Raw genomic sequence first — 20,054 nt, 5'->3', positions numbered from 1 at the left:
TTGAGTTGGGAGTGTGCTTGGCATGTTCGAGGAACACAGGAAGACTAGAGTGGCTTCCAGTAGATGAGGAGAAAGTGCTGGAAGTTGAGATTAGCGAGGTAGCTGGATACCAAATTGTAAGAGAACTTTATAAGAGAACTAGGGTAAAAAAAAATTAAACTTAGTGTGCTGAGAAGCTGTATCAGTTAGCTTTTGCTGAGTAACAAGTAATCCTGAAACTTAGTGGCTGAAAATAACAAACGTTTACTATATTTTGCAGTGCTGTGAGTTAACTGTGGAGTTTCTTAACTGTGGAGTTTCTTCTCTGAATTGGCACAGCTGGGGCTGGATAGACTGAGATGGCCTCACTCACATGTCTAACTGCTGGATGCCAGTTCTGGGAGCCACTACATGTCTCTCATCATCCAGCAGGGTAGCCCTGGAGCTGTTCCTACGATGGAAGTTGCAGGGTTCCAAAGAGCAGCAAGGAAAGGCAAGCCCCAGTGCACAGCACTTTCCAAATTGGCCAAGGCCAGTCACGTGGCCAAAGTCAGAGGTCATATGGGAGGGGTAATCCCCTCCAGGTATAGACACTGGGAGTGGAGTTCTGATGGCTGCTTTTGCAAATGACAATAATGTCTGAAAAGTGACATCATCTGATTCAGTTTCAAAGGTCCTGTGGTAATAAGGATTACGTAAGGGAGACTATAGCCAGATGGGAGGATGTGGCCAGGCTATGGGCCACTGGAGAGCAATGGTGTTTGTTTGACTGCTGTGCACCACAGATGCAAAGGCACAGAAGTTCATGACATGGCCTGAAGCTGCCATTATCAGGAGGGGGAACAATGACACCCAGCCTCCACACCTTCCTGGTATTTCAGCAAAAGCATTCTCTCCGTCTTGCCAAGGTGGACTCATGTGCTTCCTGGAACAGGCTGGAAACCATGGTGTGTATGAGATGGGATGTGCAGAGAAGAGCCTCTGCACAGCTCCCATTCTCAAACATAGAGATACCCACTAATCACTAAGTACTTGCTAATTACAGGGGAGCAGACCATTGAGGACTGAAATAACTCACTGTAAGTAATAACAAAACATCTTAAGGTGAAATGAAACAATAGTCATTTTTCTTTTCTTTCTTTAACAGAAAATACGATGCTGGCATGCTAATCGCGTGAGACAACTTGGCCCACGGACAGCCACAAAGCACAAAAACAAAACACAAACTCAGAGAAGAAACAAGAATCGTGTTTTCCTGGCGTCTATGAGAAGCGCTTTATTTTTCCTCTAGATTTCTTTTCTAAAAAAAAACAAAAACAAAAAAACTGAAACCTTTAAAGAAACAGTACAAACTTCAGGTGATCATATTCAAGCATGTTCTTTTATTAAGCATAGGATGGGAGGCACAGCAGGAACTTTAAGTAGAATGTGAAAGCACGAGAACGGAGACTGTGACTGACAGACAAAGGGATTAACTTTTTATTCTCCGCCCCCCAAAAGATCCCGTGTATTCTTAAGTACACACGCTTCCCTTCCTGAGTCTCAAGGTATCTAAGGAATGATTTGAAAAATTTGTTATAATCTTTAAAGAATTTTTTGTATAGCAGTGGCGAGGGAGTCTGTGACAAGTACTTTGCCACCTGGAAGCTCTGGGTATTCTACTCTGTCTGGGTGTCACCGCCATCCTGGCTCGCTGGGACAGGGTTCTGGGATTTGTCTCCCCAGCAGTTGCTAAACTGGCTCAGGCTCAGTCAGGATGAATGCAACAATTATCTCCTGGATCAATGCAGCAAGGAGCAGTGAACAGTTGCTTTTTCTTCCCTAAGTAGGAGAAAGCCAGCCCCTGGCTGCAGTGGTGGCCGTGGTGATAGCTGGATGGGACGAGGGGACCTCAGGCTATTCAACAGTAAAAGAAAAACAATTGCTGGTGCTTCTCCAAGGAGATATGGAACCTACACACCAACCAGGTTTTATACTTTCAAACAGGCCACCATCAGAAAGCAAAGAGACCTTAGGCCTAGCCCAGCCCCAGAAAAGTGATACTTTACCCCAGGAATTCCCTGCTTCCCATTGGTACTTAACATTTTTCACTCTGTTGTGACTGCTCTTATTTCCTTCACTCTTGCGGATCTGCGTTGGAGGGACATTTGGAAGGGGCCCAGCTCTGGCACTTGCGTGAGCGGACACACACACACGGCGGGTATCTGCGCCCATCCACTCCGAGCTCCTCTTAGCCGGACTGGCTGCCAAGCCGTTCTTGGATGAGCCTCTCACTGAGTGCCCACAGGGCCCGGGCCGTCTCTTCGCTCTGTGCTTCTGGCGAGGGCATGCAGCGGCAGCAGTTGTTGAAATACATCCCTCCCAGACCCTCCAGTTCTGGGGCAGCAGCACAGTACACGGTGGTGGCAGCTCCCTGTTGCTGGAAATCCAAGAAGACAGACAAAGTTGTAAGAAAAGGAACAACGAAATGACATCATTTCAACTGCCTGGGCAGTAGTGAACCTCCCCCATGTGGTTCAGTTTCAGCTGGATCTTGGCATAGCGAAGGGTACTGGGCTGAAAGCACATGACTGTAAAAAGCATAATGGGAGTATCCTGGAAAAACGAGTTCATAAACTCCGCTTGTAAAGCTGGTGTGACTTTTGACACCTCATATAGGAACAGGCTTGGAAAAGAAATACACATATCAATTCGTTGTGGCAGGCGCCTCTTCCACGCAGAGAAAAAGATGGTACCTTCTGAACGTGCAAGAACAAGTTCACCCAACCCCTCGACTTCTCCATGTATCTATAATGTAATTCGATACCACATGAGTTGAAGAATTTTCTGACAAATCAACCACTCTTAATTATGGTCCATCAGGGAGAAAACCCAATTGGGGCTGGTGCCAGATCATCCGTTTATGCTTTGCCCACAGTGCTGCTAGGGGAAGGATGGGCAATGCTGTGTTAAAACATTTAATGCACACACATACACATACTCCTCACCGTACATCCATTCCTACCACAAATACATAACACATTTCTTAATTCATCCGGATACCGTGAAAACCTTTTTCTAAATGTCGTATTTGTCCCAGATTTACAATAGGATCATGGGTAAGGGTGTACATTTCTTTCCAGCCCATTTCAGAATGTAAGTTGCAAAGAGTGCAACTGATCACTTTCATTCACCTTTTGAGTAACAGTTGGGGCTGTGGCTGGGGATGTGTGCACTGATGGGGCATATCATATCATCCAAACTGACAATACTGTCAGGGATGCTGTAAAGAGGGCAAGAAATCACTTTGCTTTGCAAGCCATAATTAAAAATAATAGGCTGCTGTTCAGAGGGAGACATGGTTGGCACGTCTCTAATTTAAAACCAATACAGTTTATCTGGCATCTTATGATTATTTATGTGTTTCACAGCTCTAACTGCATCCACTAATTTTCAGCTGATAGGGAGAGGGGTTGCAAGAGAGGACCGGAAAAGGTAACTAAAGATAAAGTTGCCCCTACTAGGCAAACAGTAAGGAACTTTGTGGGGGAAATGGCTTTCTGACCCCACCCAAATCTTATTTTCTGCCCCTGCAGGGTTTACATTGTGACCATGAAGGGTGCTTACTGGAGGAGTTTCCCTCAAATGGTTTAGTTTGCAATCACTGTGCTTGCATTCTAGGATCCCTGGGAAAGCCAGGTCCATTCTGAGAACTAGGGTCCTGAGAAAGGTGTTATGATGTGAAGAACGTGCCACACAGAAGACTTGGGTTTGTTGTTTGGTTTGAGCTTCTTCAGTGTCAGGGTATGTAGTCACATTTGAGTTGGTCTGAAAATTGGTCAAATCTCTGGGAAAGGTGTGGCCCGTGAGTGAGACAAAGACTTGGGTTTTGATAATACCTGGGTGCTTGAAGATACTGGCCAAGCCCCATTGGTCCTGAATTTGACCTGACTTGAACTTAATTAAATAGCAACTGGTTTGTTACCTCCCCAATCTCCTTCCATTACCATGCCCACTCCAAATCGCCAGATAGTATCCTGGATTCTATCCTGGATTCAGCTGTTTCTTTTCCCATTGATTTGTGTGGCTCAAGTCTAATGGAAATGAGTTCATGTCATCCAAATTTCCTTTCACTGAATTATTATTCCTAATAACCCTGAGCTTAGCACCTGGCACATTTATCAAAACAAGTTCAAGTGGTTTATCTGGCTCTACTGCATCCCATGTGGGGAAAAGGGAAGCAGAAGTGCCTCTACAGACAAACTGGAGAATTGAGATGCTCATCCAGCTAACTCAAGCCAAATAGCAATTTGGTCTGGAATCTTAGCAGAGTTCTGGTGGAGATGGTGTTTTGCATCAACTTCCAGATATCTGTCATAGATTTCCATTTTACTTTGCAGCTGCCAAAACCACCAGAGTGGCCAAGTGACTTAACTCCTGAGTGGTGTGAGAATCCAGCTTACTCATTTCAAGTCCAGCCTCCCGCCCCCTATGCCACAATGGTTACACTATTCAGCATTCAGTCGTATGACAGACTGGCCTTTCACTGTTCTGCCAATTGTGAGGAAAAACCAAAGCAGTCCACTTGGGAAAGCGAAATGCAGAATTCTTACTAACTTGATAAAATATTTTGCCACTATGACCTTCTGTAACGATATCATGTTGCACTTTTGCATTACTGGAATGGTATTTTTGCAAAGAAATTCTGCAGTCCCACTGATTCAGAATGCTGTTGATGCGGCAGCTGGGGACCTACCTTTTCCTTCCATGGAATCTGAAGACAATTACAACTGGTTTTGTTTCATGCCAACCTATATTTGGTTACAATGCTGAGAGTCATACCTTTTGGAAAAACCTAACTTTCTATCAGGAGATGGCTTGGGGTGATTTACTATCTAAATTCCATCACAAGTGGCCCTGGCTTTGCAGAACACAGTACACAGGAGGGCATCTGACAGCAAACACCACCTTCTCTACTCCAAAAATCAATCGTCTCCCTTTGGCAAATTCTCCTCCTCAGATTCATGCTTCGTGCTGATGGGTACTCACTCTACTTTCCTCCCTTGCTGGACAATTAATTAAGCAGTAACAATATCTTGTTGATCCCATGCACGCCACCCCTTTGGTCTTTTGGAGAATTCTCTTTTCAGCCGTACCAATGGCAACCTCTGAGTGACATCTTTATATGATCAGATGTGGCGACAGTTTAGTAACAAGTTCTCATTTTTGGCTCATCAGCTTTTCGGTCTGCATATCATCAGAACAAGACTGAGCCACATTAGTGAAATCTCAAGAGTAAACAAGCCGGTACTGCCGATACAAGAGAAAGCATTTTTAAACCGATTTAAAAAAAAACGTTTTTAAGGCGCACTTTAATCACCATCAGATGACTTTCATACCAGTTTTGGGGGCATCAGTTCATAATGCAGAAAAGATGAAAGAGTCATCTAAAGGAAATAACGTTAACAACTCCGTTATAAAATACCTGAAGCAGTGCCTTGCTAGTTGTCACCATTGCTTACTGATCCATTGTGATAAAATAATACCTTGACATACAAACAACTGGCTGGAGCTATGGGTTCCCCTAAAAGATTTTTTTTTTTTTTTTTGAGAATCATTTATCAGAAGTCTGTAGATTGTATACGGTAGCTAATCATGGGAAATGGGGGAGGTGTGTCTATCCCGCAGCAATGGCAATGAGTTAGGGTGTTGACGACACAGGACTGAGAATTTCTGGGAAGCCCAGTAGAATCTTTAATCACGCCCGAATGCCATTTCCTATCGAGTCAAACATTTGTGAGCTGCCAGAGGAGAACTGTGCAATCAATCTTGATAGTGTATGTAAAATTACCCAGGACTCTTGTTTGGGATTAAGTTAAGAGTATCTTGGTAATAAGGATTCATCATTCTCTTTCAAAAATCATTTGTCAGATTTGTAGCACAATCTTCAACTACAGAAAGGTGGGATTTAGAAAGCAGTTGCTGTTTATTTATAGTTGAGGCCCTCAGATCTAAATTATCCATCCTTCCAAAACTCTGTGTTGGGATGAAAATGTTAAGTAGCTGCTTTTCATCAACATTCATTTGATAACTGCTAGCCATCAATTTATAGTTGTCAGCACAGAATACAAATGAATATTGACTTCTTTAAAGGAAAGGGTACAGAGGTTTCTGATAAACAATATATGGCAAAGAAAAAAAAAACACCCACATATTGATATTTGTAATGCATTGGTTAGTACTCTAATATAATACAGGGACACATGATACACAAGGTTTTGTTTTCAGGTTTTTCTATTTTAAAATGCATGCTTATTTAAAAGAAAGACTAGATTCCTGTCTTAAAGTACTTAACTGTGAGATATATAAGAAATAGACACAATATCATGGCATATCTATATATTCAATGATAGAGAGTAGATGTTCTGAGATTGCTTTCTTACAGGGACATTGCACAGCAAAGGCTGAATTAATCCACTTATGCAAAAAGTAGAGGTATGAAAGGAACACACCCTAGAAGTTAGATTAGGCTTGGAACACCAAGGGCAGGGAAGGAGAACAGCTCTTCTGAAGGCGAGCAGTGTTTCCAAGACTAAAATCCCAGGACAAAGAGGTGATCTGAAGTGAGCAGGAAAAGACATGTACCTCTTCAAACCCTGCCTACTTCCATTGTTCCTCATCTGGTGTCTGTTGGGTAAAGCAACCACTTCCCAAATGCAAAGCCAGCCACCTTATCCAGTGACGCTCTGAATACACCACTGGGAACAGAATCATTTATCAGAGAGCTGCTGTGGTGGAGATGAGGGGGTGAGCCCTCATGTCACGGGTGGAATGGATGGCCGTCTCCACGCCCTGTCTTTCCCTGTCTACCAGTAACTCTCCCCCTGGAGAGTGTATAACCGCTCTCCCAGAACGGTGTAGAGGTCATCTCCAGATACCTCGGCGACTGGGATACAGCCATTCCTCACCAACAACTACAGCTTCAATCTCTGATTGGAAACACAAATGAAAGCAAACTGCTCCAAAAGGCCACGTGTTCCCTACTCACTGTCCAAGAGCAATCTTTTAGGGGACACATTTGCCACGAATTCCATTAGTTCATAAAGTAATGCAGCCTGTACAGGAATGAGGCTCATGGGCCTCCCTGGCTCGGTGACCGCACCAGTAAGTCACCCTATTCTTCCACCGTGATACTTCTGTAATGAAATACAATTCAATTTGGAATAAGTGCTAACCAACGAACACGCCAACTTCCACCAAAATGATGGGAAGCAGCAGAAGACGGCAGAGATGTCTACTCCAAAGACCTCAGCTCTGCAAACTGCCCAGCTTTTTCAGTGAGTTGCAGCCAAGGAGGACTATTCAAGTGGCGACAATGACTAGCATTTATTGAGAGGTTACGATTCGCCAGACTCTGGGCGGACAGCTTTATAAGCACTGTCTAACCCTCACCTAGCTCTATGAGCCAGGGACAGCATTCCCTTTCACAGAGAAGCCTACTTGCTATCAGAGATCAAAAGCAGCTCGTCCAAAGCCACACAGATAATCACGTAGACGAGTGACTTCAGACTCCGTGTCCATGGGTACATGAAACCTGCTCCCCAAAAATGTGACACAAATATTTGGACGTGGCCCATTTCCTCATCAATGTCTCTCACAGGGCTCTGGCTTCCTATGCCCCTCTGCCTGCTCTGCTGCCTTCTCGGCCAGGCTACGTCTGGCCACGAGGTGATGCCCTAACGTGGCCTAAAATGAAATCTGTGGGCTGTCGTGTGTTCGCCTGAGAAATATTAAAGGGAGATTTTTTTCCCATTGTTGATTTAGTCAGGGAGCTACACTGAAATGATATCCATTTGGATGAACCAAAATGAAGACTCAGCACCACCTCGGATGATCGGACAGCAAGTGACCCTTACTAAAAAGGTTGTCCGATTCAAAATGCCATCTCCAGGTGCCAGATTTGCCAAACTAAGGAACCTACTCTTTGACGACAGAATTTTTTCAAAGCACAGACATCCCAAACAAGTGAAACGGACACAATCTCCATCTTATCAGTTCCCAGGCATGTAGGTGCGAGCTCCGACGTGTTTCATTAGGTTTGCAGAGAAAATACTGATCGATCATCCCGCATACTGCCCCTCCTCCAATGATTCCTCACAAAGTCATTCCTACAGATTCCTGACAACTGACTCCCACAAAGGCCTTGAACAATCCAGGCTTAGATACATGCAAATGCTTCCTGTAGGTATTGAAATGTAACTTGCTTCCTAAGCCTTTGGGAGTTTTGCTAACTCACAGGCTGTTCTTAACCTTTATTATAGAAGAGGAATGCGCTCAATTTCCCAAACAGAAACAGTGAAGATGATCAGGAAAGCAAATGTTTGTTTTTAGGCTTTAAAAGTGTGACAAAGTGTTCTGGAGAATCCATTTCAATCCCATTCCAGCTCTTAGCCCTCCGGAAGAGAACATGCCCTCCCTAACAAAATAGACGTGGACAATGTGTTTGGATATTCATCTTTTGCCACAAGGAAAAAAGTTTCTTTGCTAGAAAGGTTCACAAAGGTAGAAAAACCTCAGGCTCCTTTTCGGTTGCCTCTCCCGTGACAGGTGAAGAGTGTCAATCCCCAAGTGACACTGGGGACAGTGTCTATGAGGGGGGCTCGATGGCAGTGGCACAGAGTGAAGTGCCAGTCCATCACCATAAGTGCAACAGGTTCAAGCACAGACCACAACCACAAATTACAAGGGACACCTTGAGAGAAACGCATGCAGGGGGAAGAGGGCCATGCAGCTTTCAAATGACAGCCACGTGTTCACAGCCTTCTGTTCAGAGAGAACCTGTGAGCTGTCCTGGGCCCTTTCCTGTTAGCCGTGCAGGCACCCCAAATATGACGCCCCCAAATCCGAGTCTGGCTAAAGGGAAGTGTCATACAAAGGCCACGCCATTCTCCCTGACAAAAGACATGAATTTCTTGCAAGATCACTAAGGAGTTTTAAGAGGTTGACTTGAAAACGAGAGTAGAATGAGTTGGAAAGCCAGCAGGAATGTGGCTCTTACTCCTCTGTGAAATATTTGCAGGAATGAGCCTGGAGACCTGCAGGTTCAGGATGGAAAGCTGGAAAGAATTCTTTCCTAAAACTTAAGTTTTAGAGAAAAATACGCAGCCAGTCCCAACCCTCCAAAGGCGTCCAAAGCCATGTTTGTTCTGGGAAGGCCAAGGCATGGGAGGATGTTAACTTGGGCTATCAGCAGGATTGAAGGGCAGGGTGACCTTGCTACGCTGTCAGGGCCTGTGTTTCCAAGTTGACAAACTGTTCTGAGCTTTTCCATGAAATGAATGAAGCCCTTTTCGTACCTCCTCCATGTTCCAGAATTCTTGCCATCGACATTCCAAAGGATCTGTGACAGATGGATGTCTAGTCTTAAAAGGGACGAGTCGTAACATTCAGAATTATTTTATCTTTCTGAGACCTGCTGTTATTGTGAGACCCAAGACATGCTTTGCTGGGGTTGGGGTGAGGGTACTCCTAATGAGGGAAGGAAAAAGAAATGGCTTCAGAGCAATCCATGTGGGTGACTGCATGCACGCTTGTTCCATCTTCCATTCGTGCCTGCCCAAAGTGTTCTAGAACTGACTGGACCTGAGAGGCTGTCTCATTGGAACTAAGAGAAGGTATTGTCGATGATGTCTTATATCCATGGAAGAATTCCCTAGGCATTCCCTCTGATGCTGCCTGCTCAAACAAGTTTCTTTGCTCTAAGAAGTTTCTTTCTGAATGGGGATGAAAAATTGCATTGGGGTATCCATTCTTCCATGGTTAGTTTGAAATGGCCAAGCAGAAGTGCCATAGAAATTTGCCAGCAAATGGGAATTGAACAATGAGAACCCTTGGACCCAGGAAGGGGAACATCACACACCGGGGCCTGTTGTGCGGTGGGGGGGAGGAGGGAGGGATAGCATTAGGAGATATACCTAATGTAACTGATGAGTTAATGGGTGCAGCACACCAACACAGCACATGTATACACATGGAACAAACCTGCAGGTTGTGTACATGTACCCTAGAACATAAATTAAAAAAAAAAAAGATTTGCCACCAAAATAAGCATCTAACTGATAGTGTCATCCTTCTACATGGAACAAATCTGATGGCATGTCACTGAACTTTTCCAACTGGGCCACCTTGATGCCCGTGCTGAGGGACTGCTGAGTGTTTATGAAAGATCAAAGAAGATACTTAGTGTATGTTTATTTGAAACATTTTTACACTTTTATTCTACTTCTTTAACCTCTGTTATGGTTATAGCTAGCTCGTGGACTGCGTATAAATGTATGCATCTGTATTCGCCATGTACGCTGAAATAAGCCTTTGAAATTATTGACAGGCAGAATTAATGAGCTCAGTTCTAATAGCGCAAAGAATATCTTCATAGTACAGGTGAAACAAACAGCTTCCCCCTTCCCTTCTTCTGCACAGAATGGCTCTACGAAGTCTGCCTGCCAAATTACGTCTTTTAGAAAACCAAGTAGCTGGTTGTTTTGTGAGCAGGCAGGATTTCAGGACAAACCACAAACAAGCTGTTTGTTTAGATTTTAAGGTTGACAGTTCGTTTGCACATATGCCCCTTAAGTATTCTATAACATAGTCTGAAAAAGCACTGAAGAAAAAAAAACACACACACAAGGTCTCTGCTGGGGCCACATCATGGTAAGGAATGAACTCTTAACTCTGCCTTCCAGAAACAAATTCAGAGGATGTACTTTGCAATAATTCAGATCTCACAGGCAAAGCCCCCAATGTCCAGCCCCGCTATTTCAAATCGGGCATGACTGCGTTAGGTGTGTGGATTTCCATAGAGAGCTCACTGGAACAGACCATTTCTCAGGCTCCAAGACGCTGGCCTTGTTAATATTTCATTTAGAACATACTGTGGCGAGCATCTCATTTATATTACTTCCATAATTAATGGTGATAGCTTAGGTACTGCCTTTACAGAGAGAGATCTCTTCACAGTGGTCGATGGGTAATGAGAAACAATAGATATTTCATTCACCAGCAGCGTGTTGCTAGTTAGTAGGAAATGATCGTGTGTGCTGTTGCTTTAATTGCCCGGGGAAATAATTCTGCCTCGGTGTTAGTGAGCATTTTAAAGCACTTGATGCAAATAGACTAGAAACAAAACGAACAAAAAAAAATTAACCTTGATTATGCAACACCTTAGCATAGAAAGTTACAAAGGTATGTCTTTTTTAAAGTTTGCATTCTGTCATGCAAATATTATCTAAATATGCATGTGCTGACTACTCATCTACTGTATTTTAGGAAATACAATTAGGCTGCCTTTCTCTTCCCCTACGTAGACTGTAAATAACTGTAGATCTTTCTCTTGTTTCCCTATGTAAATATATGTAAATACTAACAAGCTATGCATGCTGCAATTCTAGGCAATTTCAGGTACTTTTATAATATGAAGGCATGTACTTGAACTCGTTTGTTAACAGAGGGGAAATAACTCTCTCAAACTCTTTAAAGCTGAATAGAAATTAAAGATTTCTTCCTAGACTGTTGTGGCCTCTATTGTTTGCCTTGTCTTGCCGGAATGGAGTGCCCCACTCCAGCTCTGACCTTCTCCCAGGAAAGACACGCAGCACGCACAGACCCGGGAACAATAGTGGAACTACTTGGTTTGGATTTTTTCATACTTCGGGTTTCCTAAAAAACATCTAGAATCACAAAGTAGGTTTCTTTGTATCCTTCTAGCAAAAGAATCTCGATGGAATGTAATTCCTATTCGTTGTTCCCTTACTGTGTGCCTTCTATCTCAAAACACTACTGAGGGTCCCATCATTTCCATCTCAACAATACAGACACTGAGTCAAGACCAATGACAAAAGTGACAACACTACTAAATGCCACCGAAGCCCTCATTCTTTCCCCTACGTAATAGGTCAGTAAACTACTTCTGCAAAGGGCCAGAGATTAAGTAATTTAGGCTCTGTGGTCTGTATAATGTCTGGCACGATCACTCAACTCTGCTATTGTTGTGAAACTGGCCACAGACAATGTCTACCCAAATGAACGTGTCTGTATTCCAATAAAACTTTATTTATAAAAAGTAGGCAGTGGGCCAAATTTGGCCGGCAGGCCGTAGTTTGCCAATCTCTGCTCTATACACAATCAAGACTCTTTTTAAAGACTGCTAACATTTCCCTTTTTAATTTGTGTGTTTGATGGACCATGGAAATGATTTGATCAAATGAAAATTCTCCTTCTCTTTCCTGCAAGTGTCATGAAATAAACAGGTGAGCAAAAATGAAATCACCTGAGCTTATAAAACAGGGTGCCTTCCTCTGACAAATTACACTGCCAGGTTTCAATTTAGTTATCTTTTTGTTTTCATAAATAGGGATGGAAGAAAAAAGTCTGAAAGACAAAAGTGAAAAAAAAAAAAAAGAAAAGGGAAAAAGTAACTGAGCAACATTTACTCTTCAATGAGAGGAAGGAGGCTATTACCTCAGGTATCCATGGAAACCAAGCAGCGCATAAACTTTTTAATGGCTGGAAAACAGCGTTTGCGTTTGAAGATGTTTTTCCCAAGTATGATGCTTCAGTGTAAATGCATTAATTGACAGTTTCCTTCGGGACTTTTTTATTGAAGTTTCCAAACTTAATTTGATGGCACAAGGGACTCTCTGGAGCCCTTGAAGAATGCTGCAAAGTTAGGTCTTTAGAAAACCGAGCCAGCTCAGGCAATGTGTACAAATCCAACTCTCTTGCAAAGCAAGTGAAGAAACAGATCTTATTCCCTGTAAGTTTCCCATTTAAAAATAAAAGAAAGAAAAGAAAAAAGAAACCCTCTCTGTTCAGCTAGGGAAGGGAGAGTCCCTTTCTAACCTCTATCGAGCGAGAATCAATATCATCTCTTCAGTCCTGGAGGGAACTGAGAAGCAGCAGGAGGAAGAAAGATCCAGGTATTTTTGCAGATGGGGTGGCAATATGGGATGGTAGGAAAATCCCCTGTGCTGAAGCCAGAAGTCCTTACATTGGAATCCTGTCTTTAACACCTGTGACAAGCCACTGAGCCTCAGTCTCCTCATCTGGAAAGTGGATATAATAATATACCCTTCATGTGGTTCTTGTAAGGATGAGTGATAACAGTTGGCCATTTCCTGGGCACACAACAGTTCAAAAGCAGCTATAACTCTGATTATTACAAGTTTAAAGAAGGAAGCATACACATCAAAGTACAAATGAAGCCTGCACCTCCGTTTTGTGGGCCTGCCATATAGAGACTTGCTGTCACCTGGCCCCAGTACCTCTCCTTTAGCCAGATCACCGAGCCCAGGTACAATATACACACAGAGGCACTCGCCAGTCCTTTCACCATTTCTAGATCTCCCTTCCGAATCATCCTGAGTTTTTCATGTCTTTGTCCAGGGAGTGTGATGCTTAATAGCTGCTTAGGGACGGTTAGTCTAATCCCAACTGTAATGGCCAAAAAAAAAAACGACGACGGTGGTGATGACTGCTGGTTACTGAGAGTCTCTTAAGTGCCAAGGACCTATTATTACTTCTGATTCTCACAAAAGCCTCACTTCCCACCAGGCAGGTATTACTGTAGTGAGTGGAGACAGAGGCTAAAGGAGGTGAAGTAACTGATGGCCAAGCAACGGGGCAGTGCTGGAACTCAGATTCAAACTGAGGTCTGGGTTCAAAACCCATATTCTTGTTGGTGTGTAATGTTCTGACTCCATACTCTATACCCTTTGTAGCACCCCAGAATCATGCATACATTTGAAACTCTGCCCTCAGATCTGAGAAGGGGATACATATTCCCTGCCTGAGCCATTTGATCCCTCTGGTGGCCAAGCCCCTCTCCACAGACCATCAGGGACCTTTCTCCTCCTTTCTGAGCTCCATTTCTAGGGCCTAAATCCCTGGCTTCCCACCAGGTCTCTGGGGGATGTCATGTGATTTTGAACAGTACAGACCAGAAGAGGTCTACGGTGCCTCCCCTACCGTGTTCTCTTCTGCCAATTGCTCTTCATGCAGAGGAGGTCCTGAAGGCTGGCAGGGCTCAGGTTAGGAACTTGGCATTTGTGGGTCCTCTGGCAGCAACCACCAGGGCAGTCTCATGACAAGCCGACTGAAGTTGGAACACTCCACCCCCACAGTTTAGAGAAATGATTAACTCATGACAATGGGGTACACCAAGGAACATCTTATTCTTTTCCCTGCCCCCGCCCTCTGCCTGCCACACCTGTTAGGATTCATCCTCTTAGAAATGCCTGGCAAAGGGAAGGCGCACAAATGCACCTTGCTACCCAGGGAGGTGTCAGTGAGGAACACAAGCCAGTTGTGTAGCTGGCCCTTGAATTGTGAAGGGGCTGAAAATCTGTCCTCTGCCAGTACACCCTCTGGATCCCTAATCAAATGACTTTACAGGGCAGTCCTTTTCCTGTATGAATCCCATGCAGGGGCCAGGATACCTTCTGTGGCACGTTCTAGGTGGCAAGGTGGAGAATTGTAGCTGAACTCTTGCAAGAGCCCACAAAGTGAGTACAGTCTCACTGTATTAATAGGAAAACTGAGTCTCAAGCAAGTAAATGACTTCATAACATAATTCTCATTGATTCAGTTCTGATTTAGTGCCACCTGGCAGCCTCCGGCTAAGAGATTCGTGTATCTTTAATGCTTTCTGTGAGGGTCCACCCAATGCATGACAGATCCTTTAGGGGGAATTCTGCACACATTATCCCCAGTTAAAGACAGGGGAGGCCGGGCACCATGGCTCCATACCTGTGATCTCAGCACTTTGGGAGGCCAACACACATGGACCACTTGAGGTCAGGAGTTCGAGACCAGCCTGGCCAACATGAAGAAACACCATCTCTACTAAAAATACAAAAACTAGCCAGGCGTGGTGGTGCACACCTGTGGTCCCACTTACTTGGGAGGCTGAGACAAGAGGATCGCTTGAAGCCAGGAGGTGGAGGTTGCAGTGAGCCAAGATTGCGCCACTGCACTCCAGCTTGGGTGACAGAACGAGACTCCATCTTGAAAAGTAACATAAAATAAAATAAAATAAAATAAAAAGACAGGACTGAAGCCCAGAGTTTTTTGCCTAGGTCAAAGAGCAAGTGACAGAGTTAGGAGCTGAATCAAATCACACGGCTCCCGACAACCAGTCTCAACAACCGCGCTGTAATAAATAGCAACATGTTCACAGCACAAACAATGCAGGAACATAACAAACCTGCAGTTCAAGATTTTGGGCCATCATCATAGTGACCTTTCAACAACAAACAATAGCAAACATTTTGTGAGGGTTCCTGGTCCACATTAAGTGTTTGACGGGTACTATTTACAATATATAGTATTATAATATTTCCATCTAACCAATGTGGAATCGAAAGTCCCAAACATTAAGAAACCTGCCCCAGGTCACACAGCTACTAAGTACGGGTGGGGGAATATGGACCTGTGTCATCCATGCCCTCGAACCCAGTGCTACTAAGCATCCTGAGCCACAGATATCAGACCCTCACAATGCATTTGTCACTTATCCAGGGGTACGATTAATGTCTCTAGTTACGTTGCTCCATCCAGGGGTACCTTAGACTCTTGGGTGTGATGTTAAAACTGCAGTGGAGGCCAGGGCTTCAACTGCCCATGGAAAAACAGTAACAGGGTGATTATGTATGTTGGTTACTTCAACCTCAAACCAGTGAGCAGAGGATGCAGCCATACCCATGAAGGAGCAAAAAAAAGTGGGGGAGGACTTATATTCTTTACTTGCTTGTAATCTTACTCTTTTTTCTTTTTTTTTTTTTTTTTTTCCCGGGACAGAGTCTCTCTCTCGCCCAGGCTAGAGTACAGTGGCACAATCTCAGCTCACTTCAACCTCTGCCTCCCAGGTTCAAGCAATTCTCTGGCCTCAGCCTCCCGAGTAGCTGGGATTACAGGCACATGCCACCACGCCCAGCTCATTTTTGTGTGTGTGTGTGTGTGTTTTTTTTGTTTTTTGTTTTTTTTTTTTTTTTTAGTAGAGACGGGGTTTCACCATGTTGGCCAGGCTGGTCTCGAACTCCTGACCTCAGGTGATTCGCCTGTCTCGGCCTCCCAAAGTGCAGGGATTACAGGCATGAGCCACCATGCCCAGCCCATTTCCTAAAGCTTCTCTTGTTCCCCAGATTTTGGTAGATGACCAATTGATTCAAACTGTCATGCACATACGGGCAGATTTGTAACTGCCCCAGATTTGAGTTCTCCTTAACCCCTATGCTTTCCTAGGGGCTGGGAAACATAACTTCCTGCTAATTGGAAAGTGAGAGCCTTCTATCAGGACACAGGATCCCTGGAGTCCACGCATCAACCGCTTCCCATCATCATGGTGGGATGAACCCTACCCTTGGTCCTGGGTGTCTTTGTTTTCAACACAATCCGTAGGAAACATTGGGAACAAATAAATAAATTACCAAGTGATGTTTTCTGGCTTTACAGAAGCACCGTTTTAAAGTGATCCAAAAGCCCAGATTATCACCACAACCACCCATTTGTGACTGTGAGGAATCTAATGAAATGGTCTGAAAATTAAAATTTACTTTCCCATGAATTGCTTTGCTTAAAGGACACTGGTGTAAAAAGCAGGGTTGGTGACAGTGGTGTACTAGTAAATGTTTAAGAACTGGCTCACTGGAGGGGAACCGTGCTGGGGGTGGGTTTGATTCACAGTGTCTGCCAATTCCCATGGTATAAATACTCTCACCATAACCAATTTCAAGCTATCAGCTGAATGCAGAGTTGGGAGGAAATGTACACTCAGCTCTTGGCAGCTGCTATGGTCCTGTTCCAGCAGTCCCTTGATGATGACCTGTGGAATACAGCTGTAAGAGTTTTTGAGGAAGATCATGAGATGTGACAACACAGCTCAGGACCTCGAGGTCATAAAACCACTGGGACGTGGCAGACACTGTGGGAATGTATAAACCCAAACCAGCTTAGGGTACCTAGAAGATAGAATGGGACAGACTTGTCAATTTTAACCATGTTTCAACTTGGTCCCCGTAATGTAAAAGTTGACTCCACTCAGGTAGCTCCCCTGGCCCAAGGTAACTATGCTTCCTACTATGTACTGAGTCAATAATGAGCCCTAAATACCATTCTAGAAACTTTGCAACATTGCCTCATTTAATACTGCAGCACCTCTGCAGGTAGATAATAACCCCGTTTTAGAGATGAGCAGACTGAAGTTCAAGGAACTGAAAGATGCTCAGGGTTACATAGAACTCCTGAAATGCGTTGCCAAGATTCAGATCCAGATCTGCCTGACCTCAGACTTCATTATTTCCCTGGCTCTCCAGGGAATTGTGCTCCCTTTGAGCTCTGTATCCTTGAAAACAGAACATTTCTACAAGTGAAATCTACATGTTATAACAAATAATTTGGCTTCCCCAAAAGAAGTCTCTCACTGAAGGAGACAGGGTCTGGATCCCTGGGGGGCTGGAGGCAGTGTAGAGGATGAGAACTGGAGAGAGTGGGAAGAAGGAATGAGACTGAGTATGTGGAGTATCAGGAGAAGAGAGGCTAGGGCTGCTTATGGGATTGGAAATCTTGAGATTTAAATATTTCTCAGGCATTAATGGAACTTGAATCCAAATAGACTCAGAATTTTCTCCTTTTGCCCAATATCACAAACCTAAGTGAGCAGATATAACCCGGTGCCTCCAGCAGCTTCCAGCACACAGAGCACATGTTCCTAAGCTGAAAGTCCCTCAGTTCAAACTGATATAAACCCAAACCAGCTTGGGGTACCTGGAGGACAGAATGATGCAGACTTGTGAATTTTAAGCATTTTTCAACTTGGTCTCTCACTGTGAAATTTACAGGTTATAACAAATAATTTGTATATGTGTAATACACAATGTATGTTGTATATACATAATATACAATGTACATGTATAATTTCCGAGTCTCTCACCTTGGTCTCTCACTGTTCACCAATAGGTGAAGAAGAGAAGAGGATGAGTTTTGCTCACACTGCATTTCTGTAACTTTATCAAAGGTGCCAAACCTCGAAGCTACTTTTGGTTTTGACACTTCCTCAAATGAACGTGCAAACAGGTTCCTACTGACTAAACTGCATGAGAAGAGTCTGTCCTGGAAATTAGCAATATTATTGTCCCCACTAACAGAAGAATATTTTAAACAAAGGCATCTTTACCACCTGAGATAACCAAATTTTTCCCATGTGAGAGAAACAGCATTTCCAAATAAGAAAGAGAAAACAGTGACACAGGAAATGAAAAACTAAGATGTTCTTTCCCCTTTCAACTATAATTCTTGACACAATGGCATCTAGAATGTCAAACTCACCCAGTCACTGATCTGGTGCTAGGATTCTATGCACCACTTCCTGAGTGTTTCCCCAAAACACACTTCTCAAATCTGACTTAACCATTATCACTGCCATTCCTTCTCAAGGAGCTAGCTCCCGGTCTAGATAAGCTGGCTTACCTTTGTAGCTTTACCTTGTCCCTTTCCCCCATCCCTGCTCCTCACTTACATGAATATACCCTCAAGTTAGAGAGGCATGGCTTCAGGGCAAGCCCAAGACACTGTAGTGGATACTGTAGTGTGCTGCCGACATCCCCCATTCTGGGCCAGGAGGCACTCATTTCCTTAGATGCTAGGCTGTTGTACCAGTCCCTCCTCAGCAACTGCCCTCACCCAAAGCGAGCTGCCTACCGAAGCAACACCCACTCCAGGAGGCAGCCCACATCAATGACTTCCTGACCTCCTTGCATCTCTGAAGAATTACCCAGCTTCAGAGTTTCCTTGGGATTGACTGGAGTATTCGCATCTCCCACAGCACAGCTTAATCCTCCCTCCACCCCATCCTGCTTGCTACATCCCCCCCTACAGGTGTGGATTCTAGAACATTCCCCAGTAATCTTCCTACATTCCAATCTCAGTTGCAGACTCTGCTTCCTGGGTTACCCAACCTACAACAAACAATAGCTGGTGGACTTAGAGAAATATACATAACCACTCTGAGCCTCTGTCTTCTCCTCCGTAAACCTGAGATACGGGTATGCTCACACTTTAGCCACTCAGAATGACCAAATCACACCATACGCGTAATGTTCTGATGTGGAGCAGGCATATAATCCATCCTCAGCAGATGACAGCAGTGGTGGTGGTAGTAGAAGTGACAGCATTAGCAGGAGCATCTACCCATCTCATTCTGCCTGCATAGTTCTTTCTCATCCTCTAGTTTGGGGAGTATAGCATGGGGGAAAGAAGCGTACTCTGGGAGTATCTGCTTAGACATGGTAGATTCAATTCAGGCGTTTTGTCTGCACTCTCTCCGGAAACTCTATTAAAAGTATAATACAGGGAAAAAAATATTTAACTCAGTGATCAAGAAACATCAACAAAAATTTTGGATGATGGAAAGCACATGGAGAAAGTGGCACCTCCTGACTCAGCAGAGCGGGGGCTGCAGAACAGAAAGGCAGTGAGAAATGAGCCAGTTCACACAACGGGAGCCTGGGAACTGAACGGGGGTGGAGAAGTGTGTAAGTGGGAAAAAGGTAAGGTGAGGCCCCACACTGCTGCCTGTAACGTTGGAACAGAGATCTCACATGGGCCAGGAAACTCGTTAAACAACTTGTGTCCTTACACAGTTCAGCCGTCACTTCCTCTGTGCCTTCATAACCAGAACCTTTCTTCACTTTCACAGTCCATCTATATTTCATAGTTGGGTGTGTGCTCTTAGACTGTGATCTCACTGAGAGGGGTTCCTGGTATCCAACCCAAAGCTTGGCACATGGTAGTGCTTGGAGAATATTTCTCTAAGAGGATGAATGAACGAATGCTTAAATTTCCTTTGCAGGCCAAAGGAAAAATATGTCAATCCAACTCAGTTGTTGGATAAACAAAATGACCGGTCAAATTATTTCCTTTCCAAATCGTTGTTGGTGTGGTTTTGACATAGTTGTTCTCTACAAGTAACGACTCACATTAGTGTAGCAGTGCTACACACTGCTCTAAGCTTTCTCTTTTTGTACACACACACACACACACACATA

At 44.1% G+C, this 20,054-nt stretch overlaps 2 protein-coding genes across 4 annotated transcripts in view; one reads left to right on the top strand and one right to left on the bottom strand.

The window, feature by feature from the left end:
• The window catches only part of MAF (MAF bZIP transcription factor), a 391,888-nt gene extending 380,367 nt beyond the window's left edge, over positions 1-11,521 (top strand). Inside the window, exon 3 of the mRNA XM_045381904.3 lies at positions 1,127-11,521. The gene's annotated coding sequence lies outside the window, so the exon portion shown is untranslated. The remainder of the gene's footprint in view (positions 1-1,126) is intronic.
• The window catches only part of WWOX (WW domain containing oxidoreductase), a 1,124,793-nt gene continuing 1,106,080 nt past the window's right edge, over positions 1,342-20,054 (bottom strand). For all 3 annotated transcript variants that reach the window (XM_005592616.4, XM_074026755.1, XM_074026756.1), the window contains one exon: positions 1,342-2,398. In XM_005592616.4, the coding sequence (XP_005592673.3) occupies positions 2,210-2,398 (189 nt within the window). In that variant the 3' untranslated portion in view covers positions 1,342-2,209. The remainder of the gene's footprint in view (positions 2,399-20,054) is intronic.

Source organism: Macaca fascicularis, chromosome 20 (assembly GCF_037993035.2).
Source record: "Macaca fascicularis isolate 582-1 chromosome 20, T2T-MFA8v1.1".
Taxonomy (NCBI): Eukaryota; Metazoa; Chordata; class Mammalia; order Primates; family Cercopithecidae; genus Macaca; species Macaca fascicularis.
The sequence above is the reverse complement of the archived record's forward strand: the minus strand, read 5'-3'. Positions and strand labels throughout refer to the sequence as shown.